Raw genomic sequence first — 17,976 nt, forward strand, 5'->3', positions numbered from 1 at the left:
GTGTCATAATCATGGGAGTTTTAAGGAAAATGAGAAGACTGAAAGTGAAATTCCAAACCATCACATTTGGAGGCTTTACACGTGAATGATGTATATAGTCAGTCAGTTTCTCTCTATACACGCAGCAAGAATATGTAATGATTGCTAAATGTTTACTATTTTTTCTGATCAATTTCTTAATATCATGCCATAGTTATGAATGTTCTCTTCTGTAGAAATTCCCAGATATGCTGTAAGGGGCAGAGAGAAAATTAATTGCCTAGGGAAACTTAATGGAAAGCCTTACTGATAGAGAGGTTAAAATTTGCAACAACATTTGTCACTGTCGGAGGACACAGAAATTCTGCAGTCATTACCAGCAAGAAGGGCTTTCCTCCCCTGCCACCCCACCCCTATACTTCCCTGCTCCTTACTCTTGTCTGTGATACAACAGATTATTTAATTTCAAGTTGATGGCTCATAGTAATCACTATTATATTTGTGGATGTCTTGACTGTTGGAATATATTAGTATTATTTGTAAATGATATATAATTGAGTATGAGTACATAAAACACTGGTGTAGAATTTAAGAATTCAGAACTATTTTTACTTGCTGCCCAAGGTCTTAACAAACATAAGGAGGTACATTTTCAAATGATGCTGATATTAAATAAAAAATATCCAACAAACATAGATTTGATGAATAATCTGAATAGGAAAAAATCTAGAAATCAGAGTTTTGTTCACCTAGCCAGTTGCTTTTAGTGTACATAAAATTGTTCCTAAACACTGATTAAATGTTCAGGAATTGCGAGGTATTGCAATCAGTTAAATGTCAAGGCACCCAAAAAGACATATAAGGAGCTACTTACTATTAACAGTAAGGACAAAGTTAGAGAAAATGACTAAAATAAAAGATTAAAGGAACTGTGTCAAATACAAAAAAAATTATCCGTTGTGAAATGAAATAGAGATTTACAAATAATACTGATTTTGTTTTTCTGGAATGATCTGGAGGTAAATGGAAAGCTCACTGAAGCAATGCAATCTTTCCAATCTTTGATTGAGTAGCACCCATTGGAAATCCTGGGAAGTTTATAATAGCAGACATCACACTTTTTCTTAAAATACGAGAGTAATGCTTATAAATGACCTTTAAAATGACTGTGTGTTTTTCTTAGGTCGATTGGTAATATGGTATGGAAAGTTGGTGAAATCTATCTTCTTTTGCCATTTCTTTTGATTTCAAGTACCATGAGTCATCAAGTACCATGAGTAAAACCAGTTGCCTCTTGGATTAAAAAAGTGTTGAAGCATTTAAGGTCTTAATGACCTTCAGTTGTATTCACTCTTTGAACAAAGAAGAGGTAGAAGCATGCATTGACAGTGGACATCCCTCAGTCATAGTCAGGGAAAACTTACTCCACAAGGAGAGAGATATCTTTAGGTGGGTATTTACACTTCAATTGACAAAAGAGGCAGTTTTCTGGACTAAAACTTGCTGAGCAGAACCTGAGCTGGGGTTTTCTCTGTGCTGGGGCAGTTTGGTGGTGTCACTAACCACTGTTGTTCTTGAGCACAGATGTTAGGAGTGCATTGTTCAAACAGCATTCTTGTTAGCAAAATGTTTATAAAACCTTTCATGGAAAATAATATCTCAAAAGACCTTGAACATAGCTTTTACTTTTCAATCCCATCCCATTCAGCAGCCATTCCTGAATGTTTGTTCAATGCTGGAGCCTGTAGGAAGGGCTGTAACATATACAGAAAAAGTATAAGGAACCAGTTCTTTAATTTAGGTTTAAATTGCAACGTGAAGAGGCAAGATATACACATACCAAAGTTACATAACAAAGAAATTAAAAGCAACAGTTCTTATGTAATGATATTATAATTAGTTTTGTTTTTGTATCTGATTCTCCACAGAGAATTCATCTTGGCTATTATCAGAGATAATATTTCCAATAGCTAGCATATATTGAACACTCACTGTTTGACAGGCACTTTTATTATCTCTTCTAATCCTTATGAAACCTGTATATTGGAGGTATTGCTCTTTGTTATTTTTTACAGATGAAGAAACTGAGGCTTAGTAAGAATAAATGACTTGATGACCATGAAACTAGGAAGTGGAAGCATGAAGCCTGGGTTTTGAGCTCGGCTCTGCCTGGCATTTGAGCCTACATTGCTTGCTGCTATATTTTCTTTAGAGAAGTCCTTTTTTTAAGAGTTGCTGTTATGTTCATAAAAGTTCTGAGATACTTAAAAAGATTGTGCTGCTAAGATTACGATGCCTGAAAGGAAAGGAACGACGGATAACTGACATGATTGTGTGATCTTAACAAGCGTTGTAAAAGTTAATTGCCACTTTTAGATATCTCTTGACTTTTACCAGGATTGCTTAGTGAGCTGCCAATATTAACATATAACCATGTCACTGACTTGTTTTTAAGAGGGTATTAAATCATTTAGTGAGTACTCATGATAATAGATGCTTCACAGGCTTCTTTCCAGTCTGTAATTTTACCTGGTACCATGATTCAACTTAGATATATTGTCTAGGGTGTGCCAACAATCATTAATAACCAAATAAACTTTTAATGGTGAACTCCAGGCCACGACACAGTAACTGTCACTTCACCTACACCAAGGTTTCTGAAGACAATGGCTTCTGCACCCAAGCAGGTTGTAAATGAATTTCAAATGGAACCTGGCATCACTCTGAAGGAATTCCCACTTCACACTGATAGCTTCAGAGTAGACTAACTTTACACAGCACATTTTTAAAAAGATATATTTATTAGAGTCATGATCAAACTGTTACATCTTTGCAGCATTAAACTGGAAGTAATCCAACCATTACTGTTTCCTGTGATTTTATTTACAATCACTGTGCATTGTAGCTCATGTTATCAGCAGAGGGATTTCTTGTTGAGATATTTCAAGGTGTTTGTTCACAGAAAGGCATTAAAAGTACCCAAAAGGCCGTGATTATGAATACCAGAAAAACAGATAACTTGGGTGATGGAAATCAAGGCATAATTTGTTGCTTTTAAATATACAAATTTTATATTTATCCTCTATAATTCTTTAAAAATCCTTTGCTCTTATGAGCCCTCTAACATGAAACATTAGAGCAATTAATTTCAGTTGAGAGATTTGCTATTATCTTTTCCCTGTATTATTTATATTATTTGTCTGGGTAAGAGAAAAGGATATAAGGGATAAATTGAATAGGGTCTTCACCATGATTATCATCAAATAATTCACTATGGGTGAATTACGTATTGCCTACTAACTGGTGGCCTTGTTCAAAGTGGATTAAACATATGCATCCTCAGAATTAACATATAATGATGTCCAGAGTTCACATAGCAAAAGGATCGTTGTTAAGCTAATGTTTAAATTGCATATGCTATTTTGCAAGACCTGAGAATAAGAAGCAGAATATACTATAAAAGAGACTCATTTCAAATGCCAGAATCTGTTATAATAAACAATTCCTCCAGTCTCTGAATCTCAACAAAGAAGTAATTCTTGCTTTAACCTGAACTTTTTATAAAACCAACAAATTTTTTTCTAAGAAAAATTTAATGAATATTCTCAAATTAGAAATATGTACATTTTACAATACAGTTTAAATATAAGTATATTAAATAATGTGTGAATGCAAAGATGTTCTTATTTATGGATTACTTTCTCTTGTAAATAAAGGTGCTTGGAACTTCCTTTTCAATATTGAGTTGATCCTTCTCTACGTGTTCAGCGTCATTCATGGTCCATACCTATAATGCTTCTTATACTACAGCCCTGATTATTTGCTGGCTATTTGTAGCTTCTCCTCATGTGTGGTCCAAAATCCCTGCTGGGTGGCTCACCTTTATCTATTCAAAGCTAGGAAGAGTTTATCCCCCTAACACACTGTAAAATTGCTATAGACTTTGCTTCTTTGCTCATAAGCCCCTTTATTTTTCTCACCTGAGTGTGCTTCACCTGTGTTTTTTTCTGACAACCCCATTTATGTATTCCTTCATCACGTGATAAGGCAATGAATTCGTGCCGCTTTTGATAAGAAGAATCACTTCCTAAGTGGAATTAGAGCTAATGGAGAGCCTATTTGAAATTACGATAGATATTAAGACATATTTTAGACAACAGATCAATTAATAATACATCCTCCATCCCCAACATTTATCTTAGTGCTGTTATTACAACCTAAAACACTTGATAATTGCTGTATATAAATTGAAGGGTAAACTATTTTCACAATGAATGAAATGATTTTAGTCTTTTGACCAAATGATCTTACAAAGTATTTTATCTCTCTACTAAGAATTTAAAGGCATAACAGTTCTAAGAATTCAAAGGGATAACAATTCAACCATTTAAAGGACTTGGAGGGCTCTAAGGCTGGATTATTCCAGGCAGGTGTGATTTCAGACAAACCGTGATAAACGAACAATGCATGTCACTGTGACTTTTAACCCTTCTTTTAAATTTCCCTAGCTCTCATCTCTTCCATTCAAAATGCACAACATCTGAGCTTGCTCCCAGTGACTCAAAATTCCCAGCTGGTGCCAAACACGAGTAGTTTCATATGTTCCTTTCCTCTTTGTCTGCACCTTTGCTCCATCAGGATTCTATTCTTCCAGGTGTTTATCGGTAGCATGCTCACTCTTAAGACTTGCGGAAATGTATAAATGGGGGCCTCCATATTTATGTCTTATTACTTATTATAAACAAAGCAGTATTACATAAAATATTTTATCTTCCATTTTGGCAGATATATTTTTATACCAACTGGATGGCAGGTAAAGTGTTAGAATTTTTTGGGCTTCTCAAGAATATTGTGTCACACAGAGAAATGGATTCTGACCCTTAGGCTGTCCTCTAACCAGTTCTGTCCGGTTAGAGGACAGCCTGCACTGTGAGAGCCCGTGCAACACAACTGAATGCACACTCTAGCCCACAGACCCAAACCCCATGCACTCACCCCTCAAACATGGGCCTCTGGACCATTCATCCTTCCTAGGTGCGTGGACATTGGGGGCAGCACCTACTGTCTTTGGGACAGAACTGGGAGAGATGATACCACTGGCCCAAGATGAGGGCTCGGGGATATTTGGAAATGGAGCTCTAGGATCACAGGGGTTCAGAGCACGGTCTAGAAAAATGGGTGCTGACTCCAGATGGGTGCTTCTCTTGACTCCACAGAGTTTGCTTTGTGGTAAAGGTGTGGCCAGAAGAGCCAGAGTGCTGAGCAAATATTTGCTGGTTTCTTATGTGTATGCTGGTGCTACTCCGGTCACATGAGGCACATGATTAAACAATCAATGTCCTTGTCCTTGTAGAGCTTATATTCTGGGACAGATAGACTATAAATACTACATGTAATAAATATACAAACTGTATCGTGCATTAGCATGTGAGAAGTATTGTAGAAACAGTAAAAGTTAGAGCAGGTGAAAGGTAGGAGTGTTGGCCTCAACTGAGTAAGTTATGATTCATCAGAAACTTGAAGGCTCTGAGGAAATTAGCCAAGAAGATAATGACAGCAAGGGAAACTTAAGTCTTTAAGAGTATAGTGAGCACCTTGGGACAGGACTGCAGTTGTCATGTTGGAAGTAAACAAAGAGACCAACGAAAGTGGCATAGAATGAGCAAGGTGAAGAGTTGAAAAGAGAAGTCAGAAAAAAAACAAACTGATGGCCAGATCATACCGTGCAGCACTATCCAAAGGAAATATGATGATAGCCACAAAGAACATCATTTTAATTTTTGTGTAGCCACAATAAAAAGGTAAAAAGAAATGGTCTCAGTTACCTTTAATAATACATTTTATGCAACTCAATTTATTCAAAATGTAATTTCAATACTTAATCTTTGAAATCAAGAGTGTATTCTACACTTGCCACACATCTTGCAATCTGTACTAGCTATACTTCAAATGCTTAATAGGCAAACATGGCTAGTGCATACTGCATGGGGCAAACCAGATAGGGATTTTGACTCATCATTGAAGACCTTTGTATTACTCTGAGTAACTTGGGAAATGTTTCAGGATTTTAAGAATTTAAGTGTCATGATTTGATTTATGTTTTAAAGATCAGGGGTAGCCTTAACAGAGAAAACACCATAAGGGATCTCACCTATAAGTGGAACCTAATCAACAAAACAAATAAGCAAGCAAAATATAACTGGAGACATTGAAATTAAGAACAAACTAACAGTAACCAGAGGGGAGGTGGGAGAGGATAAAGGCGGGGAAAGGGGGAGGGTTTTCCAGAACAGCTATAAAGGACACATGGACAAAACCAAAGTGGGGTAGAATCAAGGGTGGGAGGTGGGGATGGCTGGGGTGGGAGGAAAATGGAGACAACTACACTTGAATAGTAAAAAAAAATGCAAAAAAATAAATTTACCCGTCTTTAATAATCCCCCCCAAATAAAAGTATAAACAGAGAGATTTACTGCAGTAAGCTTAATGAGGAGTGTTGGTGGCTCAGGGGACCATAGCAATGGCTGACATAAGAAATGGTAGAAATCCCGATCATTTTAAATACAGAACAAACAGGAAGGATTGCATTGGGTGTGTGAGAGGAGAGTCAAGAATGATCTCAAGATGTTGGACAAGCAACCAAAATAAGAGAGGCTGCTGGAGGGATAGTGGAAGAAAGATGTGTGGTCGTTTTGGAATAGTTGTGTCTGAGAAATGAATTAGACATTTAAGGGGAGATGGAAGAAAGAAAGTTGGCCATGAGTCTGGAGTTTCAGAGAGAGTGTGGAGGTAACAGTTTGGAGATTCTCATCCTTGAAACTGGATAAGATCACCAAGCGAGTGGAGAGAGATGAGAGCACCAGGGACAGAGCCCTGGGCATCTGCGGTTAAGAGGTCTAAAATAACATGAACTTGACATTGGAATAATATAAAGTATTTTAGTAATTTTTCAGTTTACTTACTGTTTTTAAAAAATGTAACACATGCTCATAACTGTCATTATGATCATGTTCTTTTTTACTGAATAACTACCCCTTTTAATGAAACCTAAACCTTTTTTGGGGTGATTTTTTTGCTTTAAAATGTCTCACAAAACTTCAGTTAATTAACTCATAGATGACTACATTAAAATAGACAGTAAAACTAAAAATGTGCTTATAATCAAATTATTGGCCACAGTGTGTATAATGCATGTTTTTATGTGTTCCCCAGTGACATACAAGGCAACTCTTCTTTGATAGCTGTACTGATAGATTATGGGACAGATTTCAAATTAGCAGTTTGAAATCTGTCCCACAATTTACAAACAGATACAGCTTTGTTTTAGTCGTGATAAGCTTACTAATTTGCATTTTTATATAAAGTTTGATTGATGGTTATGTGATCTTACTCATTTTAGTCTGTCAAAAAATGATACCTTTATGCTTTGAATTATATTCAGATCTTAGGTATGAAGAATGCTTCATAAAACACAATCCATTATTTTATCATAGGCACATTCATGCCTTTAAAAATATGAAACTCATATTTCAAATGAGATTTTAACTCTTTGTGATCTTGTATTGTCAAGGCCATTATTTATAATATAATGTGGAAATGGATATATTATTAAAACTGAAAAATATAATTGAATGATTACATGAATTTACTGACAAGTGATCTTTAATATTTTAACAGAGGCATTTGTTTGTATCTTTTCAGTCTATTCGGGAAGTCACAGGCTATGTGTTAGTGGCTCTGAATCAGTTTCGTTACCTGCCTCTGGAGAACTTACGCATTATTCGTGGGACAAAACTTTACGAGGATCGGTATGCCCTGGCAATATTTTTAAACTACAGAAAAGATGGCAACTTTGGACTTCAGGAACTTGGACTGAAGAACTTGACAGGTAAGGAAAATATATAAAATAACAACTACACTGTCATTATCAATATAATATTATAGACACACACATATGTCTGTGTGGTTACTGTGATATGTGTTATGTTGAGGAATACTGTATTTAAATATCTACTCTTTATTCATCTTATGGGAAATCATGCCCTCTGATTTCCTTGTTTCACTTACAGAGAGTGTGAGTGCAGGCTGAGGGGTACCTTAATGCTGTTATCTCAGCTGAACAGAAGTACACTGTGCGGGAAATGCTCAGTGACTGAAAACTGAGATAGGAAGCAGGTTTAAGAATGTCATGTTCAGTGGTCTCAGGTGGACGGTGGACCATATCATCTAATTCTGCAGTTCTGCGACTCTCACTCTCAGTAAATCTCTCAGTATAACTCTCACTCTCAGTATAACTCTCAGTTATATCTAGTCTTTTGCACAATTCTTTATTTTCAGAAAAACATACCTAATTTATTAAGTCAGTTTTGATTGCTCTTGTTTAGTAACTCACTAAATGCCACTTGTACTTCTTTCTCAGAATTTGTAATGCCATTAATGATATTTCCCCCCTTAAGGCTGGAGATAGGTAATTGCTAACAACTTAGTATTACCATCTTGCTACAAAAACACTGTGTAGAAATTTGTTTTGTAAACTGGTCCTTGCAATCCCACCGACATCTTATTGATTCATACAGTTCATAGTTTGTAATGACTATGGTGGAAGGCTTTTTGTTACCAAGTTTCTAATCATGAATTGTGCCATGTGTGCCTGATATCAAAATGTGCTAATTAGCAATTAGTCATCATCCCACAGTGGGAAAAAGGAGTTTAAAGTCTTAATTATTCTAAATAAATATCTATATATTTTGCATCAACAATGTAGTGTTTTATGTGTGTTTGGGTTCACTTACTGGTAATGTTTGTTGATATTAAAAATGAAATACTTTGGAGATATTACTTAACATATTAAGTAACAAAAATTATTATCATCATTATCATCATCATCAGGCTATTTAAACAGTTTGTTTCTGTCATTTACACTGGATGTAAAATATATATCATTTTAAGTTAGAAGTAGCTTCCTAGTTAGCCAGACATGAAAAGTGAAATTGGGATATTTTAGATGAAGAAAGGAATATTGATTATCTTACTTATTTTGGACATGATTACTACAGAGTTGATGACATAATAGTAAATATGAATTGTTCTAAACTTATAGATTCCTTCACCAATATTTTTATATCTTACTAAAGAGCAGGGCTTTTGACAAAATTACTACTTGATGAAAATGCTAAGAGAAAGAACTTGGAAATGGAGTAAGTAGAGAAAAATTGAGTGACTGAAATTAGGAATCTGAAAATAATATGGTCCAGTTAAAACTGCATAGGAATTATGGGGCTTTCTTCCTAATTTTTCTATGATTACAGTGAAGAAACAGTGACTTTTTTTGAAATTTTATAATACTTGAATTATATTATTTTATAATATGTTATAATTGTAGACTGTTTTTATACAGAACATCAGTCTTTAAGAGTTCCTATTTATTTCCACATTTAACATCATGCTACTAAATTATTAAGAGTTATTTAATCAAAATTATGCCACATTTAAACATATTGTATCTACTAAGCTTAAACCATGTGTTACTTATGACTGTGAGTTATTTAACTTGTGTAACACCAAAATATGTCACCTTAAAAAATATTTCCTACTCTTCCAGAAAGCCTTACAATATATTCTTGTGCAGTAGTAGAAATGGACAATTAGTAAATGGCTAGAAGAATGAGTTGTTTAGAGAAAAAATGTGTATTTGTTCAAGAGTTATGATTTCTTTTTTTGTATATAAATTAAAATGCAATAAAATGAATGGCAGAAAATTTAGACAATTTGGAAAATTTCCAGATGCTTTAATATATTTATTAGGTGGTTGACAATGACAGGACAATATCATTCTCTGAGAGAGTCTGGAATCATTGGCTGCTCTTTAGGTAATAGGATCTAGTGTAAGTTCAATTTTGAGAATCAGAAGTTATACAGGAGGCATGATTTGTGTTAGTGTGTAGGAATATATGAGGAAAGGCAAGAGAAACCTAACTGCTCACATAAACTGGAATTGGGGATTGGATTTGCTCTATAGCAATACTGTAAAGAGCTACGTGTTGTACGTCATCTGGTTGAAGTAACAAACAAATATGGAAATTTAATTCAGATCAGATTGTGTTTGTGTTTTGGAAATATATTTGGTTTATGTTGTTTGTTTATGTGCTATACAACATGAGCTATGACATTATTTTTTTAAAAATTGATCTTGTATTAATATAGGGCTACAGGTCTTTTCCTGATTCTAGATTTACCTTGTGTGATATGAAACAAAATAGAAAGCTTGCTGAGTGCCCAGATGCCAGACTAAATACTGTCCTAGTGAATTACATTTTTAACTCAGTTCTTAAAGGACCAGGAGCATAAGCATCTCCTAGGCACTTGTTAGAAATGGAAATGCTCACCTGAAAATTAATGATGAGAAAATGGGGGTGGGGCCCATCAACATGTGTTTTGAAAATTCCTCCAATGACTCTGATGGCTGCTGAAGTTTGAGGAACATGGATGCAATTAGTAAAAGATATGATACCAAGAAATGGTAGCAAAATATATAGTTACTTTCTTCACTTGACCCAGGTAGTTTTCATTCACTTAACTTCTGGAGAGAAGGGCAGGGATGGAAACATGTGGATGGGTATAGGAGGGCTTAGAGATGAAGAAATTGTTGGGAATAAACTTCCTTCTGTATCATCATTTTGCCTAATAACAACTTCTCATAATGATACACAGACAAATAATTCCTGGTGAATTTTCTTTTTAAGCAAAGTTTTATTAAGTGTATTCAATGAGAAAAACTATTATAAGTCATGGGAATGTGAGTTGCTTTATAAGAAATAATTTGTTTCCCCTAAAATCTTTTTTTGCTGTGTTGACCTTAGAATAGTATGCCTTTATCACAGTGTATTTGCCACCTGCAAATTCTGTCTTTATGTAAAATGTATGTTTCATTGACATGAGGACTCTCATATATGAGGGTTATGGGTTGGGTGCCACTTACACATATAAATTAACTTCTACCTTACACCTGTTTATTAATTAGCTTGATGCTCACCCAAAGCTATTCCTTGCACTATAGATGTTATGATAGTTCTTACATATTTCCACTGTGATTTTATCCAAAGATCAGAAACACACTTAAACATTTTTTTCTAGCTTAACAGAAAGATTTATTCACCTACTGTTATTCATATTTTCCTGGTCCATTTTGGTTAAGCTAGGTAGAGTAGAGAGGAGACAGGTCTCTAGACTCAGGATAACCTAAAAGGGAGTGAGGGACTCTTGGCAATTGCTATGGGCCCTGCTACACCGGATCATTCTATTCTGGTCGCAGAGAGAGTCCATTTTCCATCAGAGTGTCTGCTCAGGCATGTAATCCTCCTCAGGTCATTGGAAGTGATACCCCTCCCTTAGAGGAGTTCAGAGCTGGATAGAAATCCATTACTTCCTCTATTAAGGTCACTTGCAAGTGGCTGTGATTCTTATTAATCATTCCCAGTGATGATGTTTTGCTAATTTTTTAAATAAACTCCTCCTTAATTAAACACTCTTATTCAAAGTCCACACCAACATTTAATAATTTAAACCTTAAGCCTAGGTAGGAGCTTCTGCTTGTTTAGTCACCTGTCTGGCCAAAATGTAAAGGTTGTTTCATCATATGGGGCACAAAAATCACTATTATTTTCTGATGTCTATGATTTAAAAATTACCTCATGTATTGGTACTGGTGGATAATATTATATGATTTCATCTATGTGTTATATTATAGACAGGAAGCAATTTTTGAGAAATACCGAAGTTCATATCTATTCTACTATCCATATCTCACTTATACTGATGATAACCTATATACAAATCTACACAGTACCTTTTAAAGTTTAAGTTTCCCAAAACCCCTTCAACATTATTCAGTAATGGTCAAATAAATGACCTCATATTAAAAGGACAGGCCATTTGTAAATTGACTCAGTGTATTTCAAAAATTATAAATTTGGAATCAGAAAATTCTTTATTCAGCTGGAAGATCACTCACTATTTACAGTCTATTTTTCTTTTCTTCTTCAAAATTGTAAATTCCACCTCACAGCGTTGTTATAGCATTCATGAAATAAGGCAGAGAACTTGCCAACCACAGCACCTTTCACACGGAGGATGTTTAGGGAACCTCAGTTTTCTTTCTCTGCATTGTTTGGTTTTAGCTTTCCTTCGTGTTGACACACTAACAAAACAATTACACATGCTTCTGAGTATTCAAATGGTTCCTGTTGCTTCACTGAGACTTCGAAACGTGACTTGTGTAGACAAAAGGGTGCTCCAAATTTCACCCTCTTTAATGATACCACTTTGAAACAGTTTCGTGTCTAAGATCCGTTTCTCTGGCAGCGAAAAGCCTGAGGCTTGTCTTTGTCTCCTCTCAGTGCGATCGCTGCCTTTCGTACTCCGCAGTACTGCTCCGTCTTTCAGCAGCCCAGGCTGAGCACCTGTTGCCCCAGCCCTTCACTTCAAATCTCTCTCATCACATTTCATCCTTCATTGGCCCTGACATTTGTCTTGACCTAAATAAGAGGCATGCTCATTCTGAGCTCTTTTTCTGACATTAGAGTTGCTAAGCATTCTTCAGTTGCTCTGTGAAAGGTCTTAGTGATGTTTGAGTGGGTTCAACTAGCCTAGTTCAGATGGGTGTTAAATACAGTGTTTGACAATGGTACTACTAATATTTATGTTAGAAGAGCCACTCAGCATATGGTGATAGCTGCAGAAGAAAGTGATTCCAAGAATACTCTTAGCTTCAGAATAAATTGCTTGAAAAATGATTTGGTCAAAATTAACCTATACTGAGAATCATTGGAGTCTGGTGGAATCCACGAAGCGTGGTACAGTTTTATGGAGGCGTCAATGTCAAGGTCAGGTCCACAGTTTCTCAAAAATGATACTCTAATAAATGTTTGTAAAGAACATTATTTGCTCATCATGCCAGATGATGTATGTTAACAAAAAATGGAAACCATAAAAACCATAAGCAATGTATTTATGTGTTTAGGCAAAACCAAAATATGTTTGAAAGGAAATGTTATAGACATGGGATCCGATAGAATGGCCATTTGAGCAAATTTCTAAGATGTGTTCTCAGCTATAGAGAACTGGTTAATGAATTTATAAAACTGAATGAATGTAAAATGGGAATTTCTCCTTCCTGTACCAATGATCAGAGAGGAGAAATAAGCCATGTTACTGCAGAAATAAGATATAGGATGGTGGATTTATAGGGAATAGAACCATTACCTTCTCTTCCAGCTAACATGTTTTATGTCACGAGTAATAACGTAATCTGCCCAGGCCATAAAAAAGCAGCCCCCTTGATTTATCTCCTATTCAAGGATCCTGAAGGGGCCCTATTCTTTGTACTACATTCTTTTTAATCCTGACAGCATCCTTAAAAAAATTGGGGGCAAGTCTAGCATTATGAGAGTTTCTCAGAAAAAATTCCCTGTTTTGACATCCTGGGATTATACTTTGTTATCCCTAGGATACACTAAGATATGTATATTCCCTCCCCTAAGAAATAAGGCATATTTATTCTAAGGAAAGAAAACATGTAAGGTCAAAAATCTCCCTTATGAAGAAAGCTCATTTCTTGAGAAAGCTTGCACATTTGCTTATGACATTCAGAAAACGCAAGAGAGTCTTTTTCCCTCAAGGACCCAAATGCAATCACAGAAATTGATTAGATATTATCATGAGAGTATGGTTTCCTTCTAAGGACAGTAGTAAAGATACCAGAATATCTGCCTCCTCACCTTTATGGCTGATCAGCATTGCTGGGCCTGTGGACACCCAACTGTAAAGAGCTGGCAGTCTCTCTGTGTCCATTCCCAGTCATCAAGTAGTGCTGGGGCCGGAGTCAGAGGTCATTGCCCGTTCTGAACTGCTGGAATTAAATCAGAGCCCCGTAAGCAGTGGGAGGCATGTTTTGGGGTAGCATGAATTTGTATTTTGCAAGGAATAAAGAATGTATGCAATCCTGGAGGAGCCTCAATTGCAATTTTTAAAACTATGCAAATATGTCACCTAGGTTAGACAGAAGAGGCATCCCTAAGCTTGGCAGAGCATAAAACTCTCAGTCTTAGATAAGAAATGAGGCTTCATGTTGTTCTCTTCCAGTATTTATCAAAGGCATGGTCATTATAATTCCTATATTGTTATGGATTTATACATTTTATGAAATGCTTCCAAGTTCCTTTTTAAATTTTTTCTACACACAGCCCAATAATGCTGACTGGGGAAGCATTTTGATTATTGTTTTGCATATAAGGACACCAGGCCTAAGGTCTCGTGGCTAATCAAGGTGACTTGTCTGGAATCTAGACCTATTTCCCATCTCTTCATATTGTGCCATTCCTAAGAAATATTTAGAAAAATTTCTCCAGGTAAGACCACAAGCAGCAAAAATAATAAATTGCTTGTATACATAAACAATCCAGAATTAAACAGAAACTTTTGAGGTTATATTTTAGAAAGAATTTTGATTTTAATTGTATAATACTTGAATACATCATGGGTGTATATATGGAAAATGGTGATCAGTTGATAAAAATATACATATAAATACAATGATAATATTGTAAATACTAGATTTAATTTAAAAGCATTTGATTTTGTCCTGGCTGGTGTGACACAGTGGATTGAGCACTGACCTGTGAACCAGAAGGTTGCTGGTTCCATTCCTGGTCAGAGCACACGCCTGGGTTGCAGGCCAGGTCCCAATGTGGGGGTGTATGAGAGGCAACTGATGGATGTGATCGGTGTGATGTTTCTCTTGCACATCGATCACCTCGACGTTTCTCTGCACTCTTTCTCCCTGCCTTCCTCTCTCTCTAAAAAATAAATAGATAAAATGTTAAAAAAATAAATGAAACTCTACAATTAAATTAATTAATTGCTTTGTTAAGGTAATGCCTTCTCCCTTTAAAGCACAATCCCATAATGCCATTGTGAGAGGAAAATGACCTAACAAAGGGAAAGCACTGTGTGCAGTGGTGAGCTCTCAATAAATGTTATTTAAAAATAAAAAAATATAAAAGTATCAAATTTATTGACTAATTTTATAACCACTGCAATTCAACAATGGCTTTTCAAAAATCAAGATTACTAAACTCTTAGCCATAACACAAATATTTATTAACAGTCTGACTTTTATTGGAAAATGTTTATTGGAAAATGATTCTTTGGAATGTGATGTCAGTTCAAATATTTGTTAGTTTTGTTGTGTTCCACTTGTCTATTCAAGGCGCATTGAGGTACAAGCTCTTCCAAATTATCTCAACATACCTGCCTTCTCTCAGTAAATATTAAATTTCCAACAAATATTTACCTACTGGCCACTATGTGAAAACATTTGGAAAGTGCTTTCTTCATTATTATTGTTGTTGTTGTTGTTGCTGTTGTTGTTGTTATTGTAGCTAAGTGTGCCACTGACCAATAGGACTTTCTGCAACAATGGAGACAACCTGAGCTGCCCAGTTGAAGAGTCACTAGTCAAATGTAGCTGCTTAAAACTTAAAATATCCTGGCTGGTGTAGCTCAGTGGATTGAGTGCAGGCTGTGAACCAAAACATTGCAGGTTCAATTCCCAGTCAGGGCACATGCCTGGGTTGTAGTCCATGGCCCCCAGCAACTACACATTGATGTTTCTCTCTCTCTCTCTCCCTTCCTTCCCTCTCTAAAAATAAATAAATAAAATCTTTAAAAAAAACCTTGAAATATGGCTATTGAGATGAAGGAAATTAAATTTTTAATATTACCTAATGTTAATTCAGTTAAATTTACATAGCTGCCTGTGCTAGTGGCGATCATATTGGACAGTGCAGCACCGGATGGACGGCGGGGTCCACTGACCCCAGGGTGGTCGGTGAGGCTCTTCATAAGGAGACCAGCAGGGGAAATCTGACCACAGGCTCTGGAACCAGACTCCTTCGGATCGAATTCTGTTCGGAGGCAAGATATTCAACTTCCTAAGACCCCCTCAAGGGAGTATAATGAGAATCCTCAGTTTGGAGATGGTTGTAGAAGTGAAATTATAAATTTCACATGTATAATTAAAGGTAGTTTCTGCAATAAATGTTCATTATTTGAACATTAGGTTGATGGTATAAAATAATAGAGACAGTCTACTTTTATAATCATTGAGGATATGTTAAGCCTACATAATTGCATTATAAAATATGAAATTGGTCATTTACGATTTGGAACCTAACCGTATTTTATATCTGTGTCAGCCAGGCCTGGATGGCATGCATTGGTCCTAATGTGCCTCACGCCACTAGTTATCACAGGCTTCCTTGTTTGTCAGAAATGTGACTTTTTTTTTTTTAAGATTTTATTTATTTACGTTTAGAGAGGGAAGGGAGGGAGATAGAGAGAGAAGAACATCAATGTGTGGTTGCTGGGGGTTATGGCCTGCAACCCAGGCATGTACCCTAGCTGGGAATCGAACCTGCGACACTTTGGTTCGCAGCCTGTGCTCAATCCACTGAGCTACACCAGCCAGGGCAGAAATGTGACTTTTTGAAAGTAAGTTTTTTATTCTCACCTTCAGCTTCCCCAATATAAATATATAATCATAAATAGTTCCCAAATTCTATTTCTTAATTACTTATTCCAGGGTAGTAAGGACTAGGAAATTATGACTATTTCCACCACAAAGAAGATATATGGAAAAGTCTGCTGAGAACAATTTCTGGCATAGTCATTGCCCATATTTTTAGGACTCCCCAGTTCATGTTCAAACTTTCTTTTCATAACACTTATTTAACAACAAATAAAGCACAAAAGAAACTCCTTTAGCCCTGGCTGGTGTGGCTCAGTAAATTGAGTTCCGGCCTTTGAACCAAAGGGTCACCAGTTCAATTCCCAGTCAGGGCACATGCATGGGATGCAGGCCAGGTTCCCAGTAGGTAGTGTGCAAGAGGCAACCACACACTGATGTTTCTCTCCCTCTCTTCCTCCCTCCCTTCCCCTCTCCCTAAAAATAAATATATAAAATATTTTTAAAATATTCCTTTGTAAAGTATCTTCTGAAATAGAGATCTACCACATTTATTAAATCTAAGTCACCATCAATTGTAAGAAATATCTTTGAGTTGCTATTTATAGACCACACTAAAATGTGATATGAAAGCACAACATAAATGTTAAAATTGTACAGTGAATCAAGATTTTAGAGATAACCATAAAAACATTTGCAATTTAGGATTAATAAGTTATGTTAATATGTAAAGAGAATAGAGGAACAGCAAACCTCTTACTACTTTCCTAGAATTATAGCAAGATAAGTGCTATAATAATGGTGAAACTGTTCACTGCTGAAGTATATAAAACAAGTTGCATTAGAAGTGGCCAATATTTCATAAATGATGAATGGAAGTTTCCATTTATCTAAATCTATCAGGGAGTGGATAAATGGGAATTTGCATGGCTCAACACCTTTTGATGTAATAAATGTTACTAACCAGGAAATTTAAATTATTGTTTTTTTCCCCCTGAGACTTAGCTGATTTATTGACTCTACTGATGAAAGAGATGAAACTGTAGTTTAAAGGAGAAACATTACTTATTCTAGCAATTTTTCTTAAACTTTGCCCTTTTAGTGATTAGAATGCATGATAGGGTATCAGAGAGAAAAGAGGATCTTTTCGCTTGGATCTTCTTTACCAGACTAATGCCAGTGTACCTAGAGATTCAGTGCAATGGTTTTCTCTGTTGCTCTAGCTCTCATAACATTTCCCTTCCCCCACCCTTCACATTTTATGATCCGTTCTGTGCGATGTATTTTTATACCTTCTGGCTGTAATTGTAGTGTTGGCTAAATCAAGTTGTTTTGGTTATTGAGTCATAATAATCATAACAATCTTGAGAAATATTTATATGGAAAAGTGAAGAATGATGGTGATCCATAACCTTTTCTTACATGATTATTCAATTTACTTAATTTCATTTGTTCTGTGATGCAAATCAGAGGTT

General features: G+C 35.8%; 1 protein-coding gene across 6 annotated transcripts in view; it reads left to right on the top strand.

Annotated features, from left to right (window-relative positions):
- ERBB4 (erb-b2 receptor tyrosine kinase 4) overlaps positions 1–17,976 on the top strand; it is a 969,394-nt gene that overhangs the window by 516,462 nt on the left and 434,956 nt on the right. For all 6 annotated transcript variants that reach the window (XM_045852658.1, XM_045852676.1, XM_045852684.1 and 3 more), the window contains exon 3: positions 7,681–7,867. In XM_045852658.1, the coding sequence (XP_045708614.1) occupies positions 7,681–7,867 (187 nt within the window). The remainder of the gene's footprint in view (positions 1–7,680; positions 7,868–17,976) is intronic.

Source organism: Phyllostomus hastatus, unplaced genomic scaffold (genome assembly GCF_019186645.2).
Source record: "Phyllostomus hastatus isolate PE091 unplaced genomic scaffold, TTU_PhHast_1.1 phas_contig_137, whole genome shotgun sequence".
Lineage (NCBI taxonomy): Eukaryota > Metazoa > Chordata > Mammalia > Chiroptera > Phyllostomidae > Phyllostomus > Phyllostomus hastatus.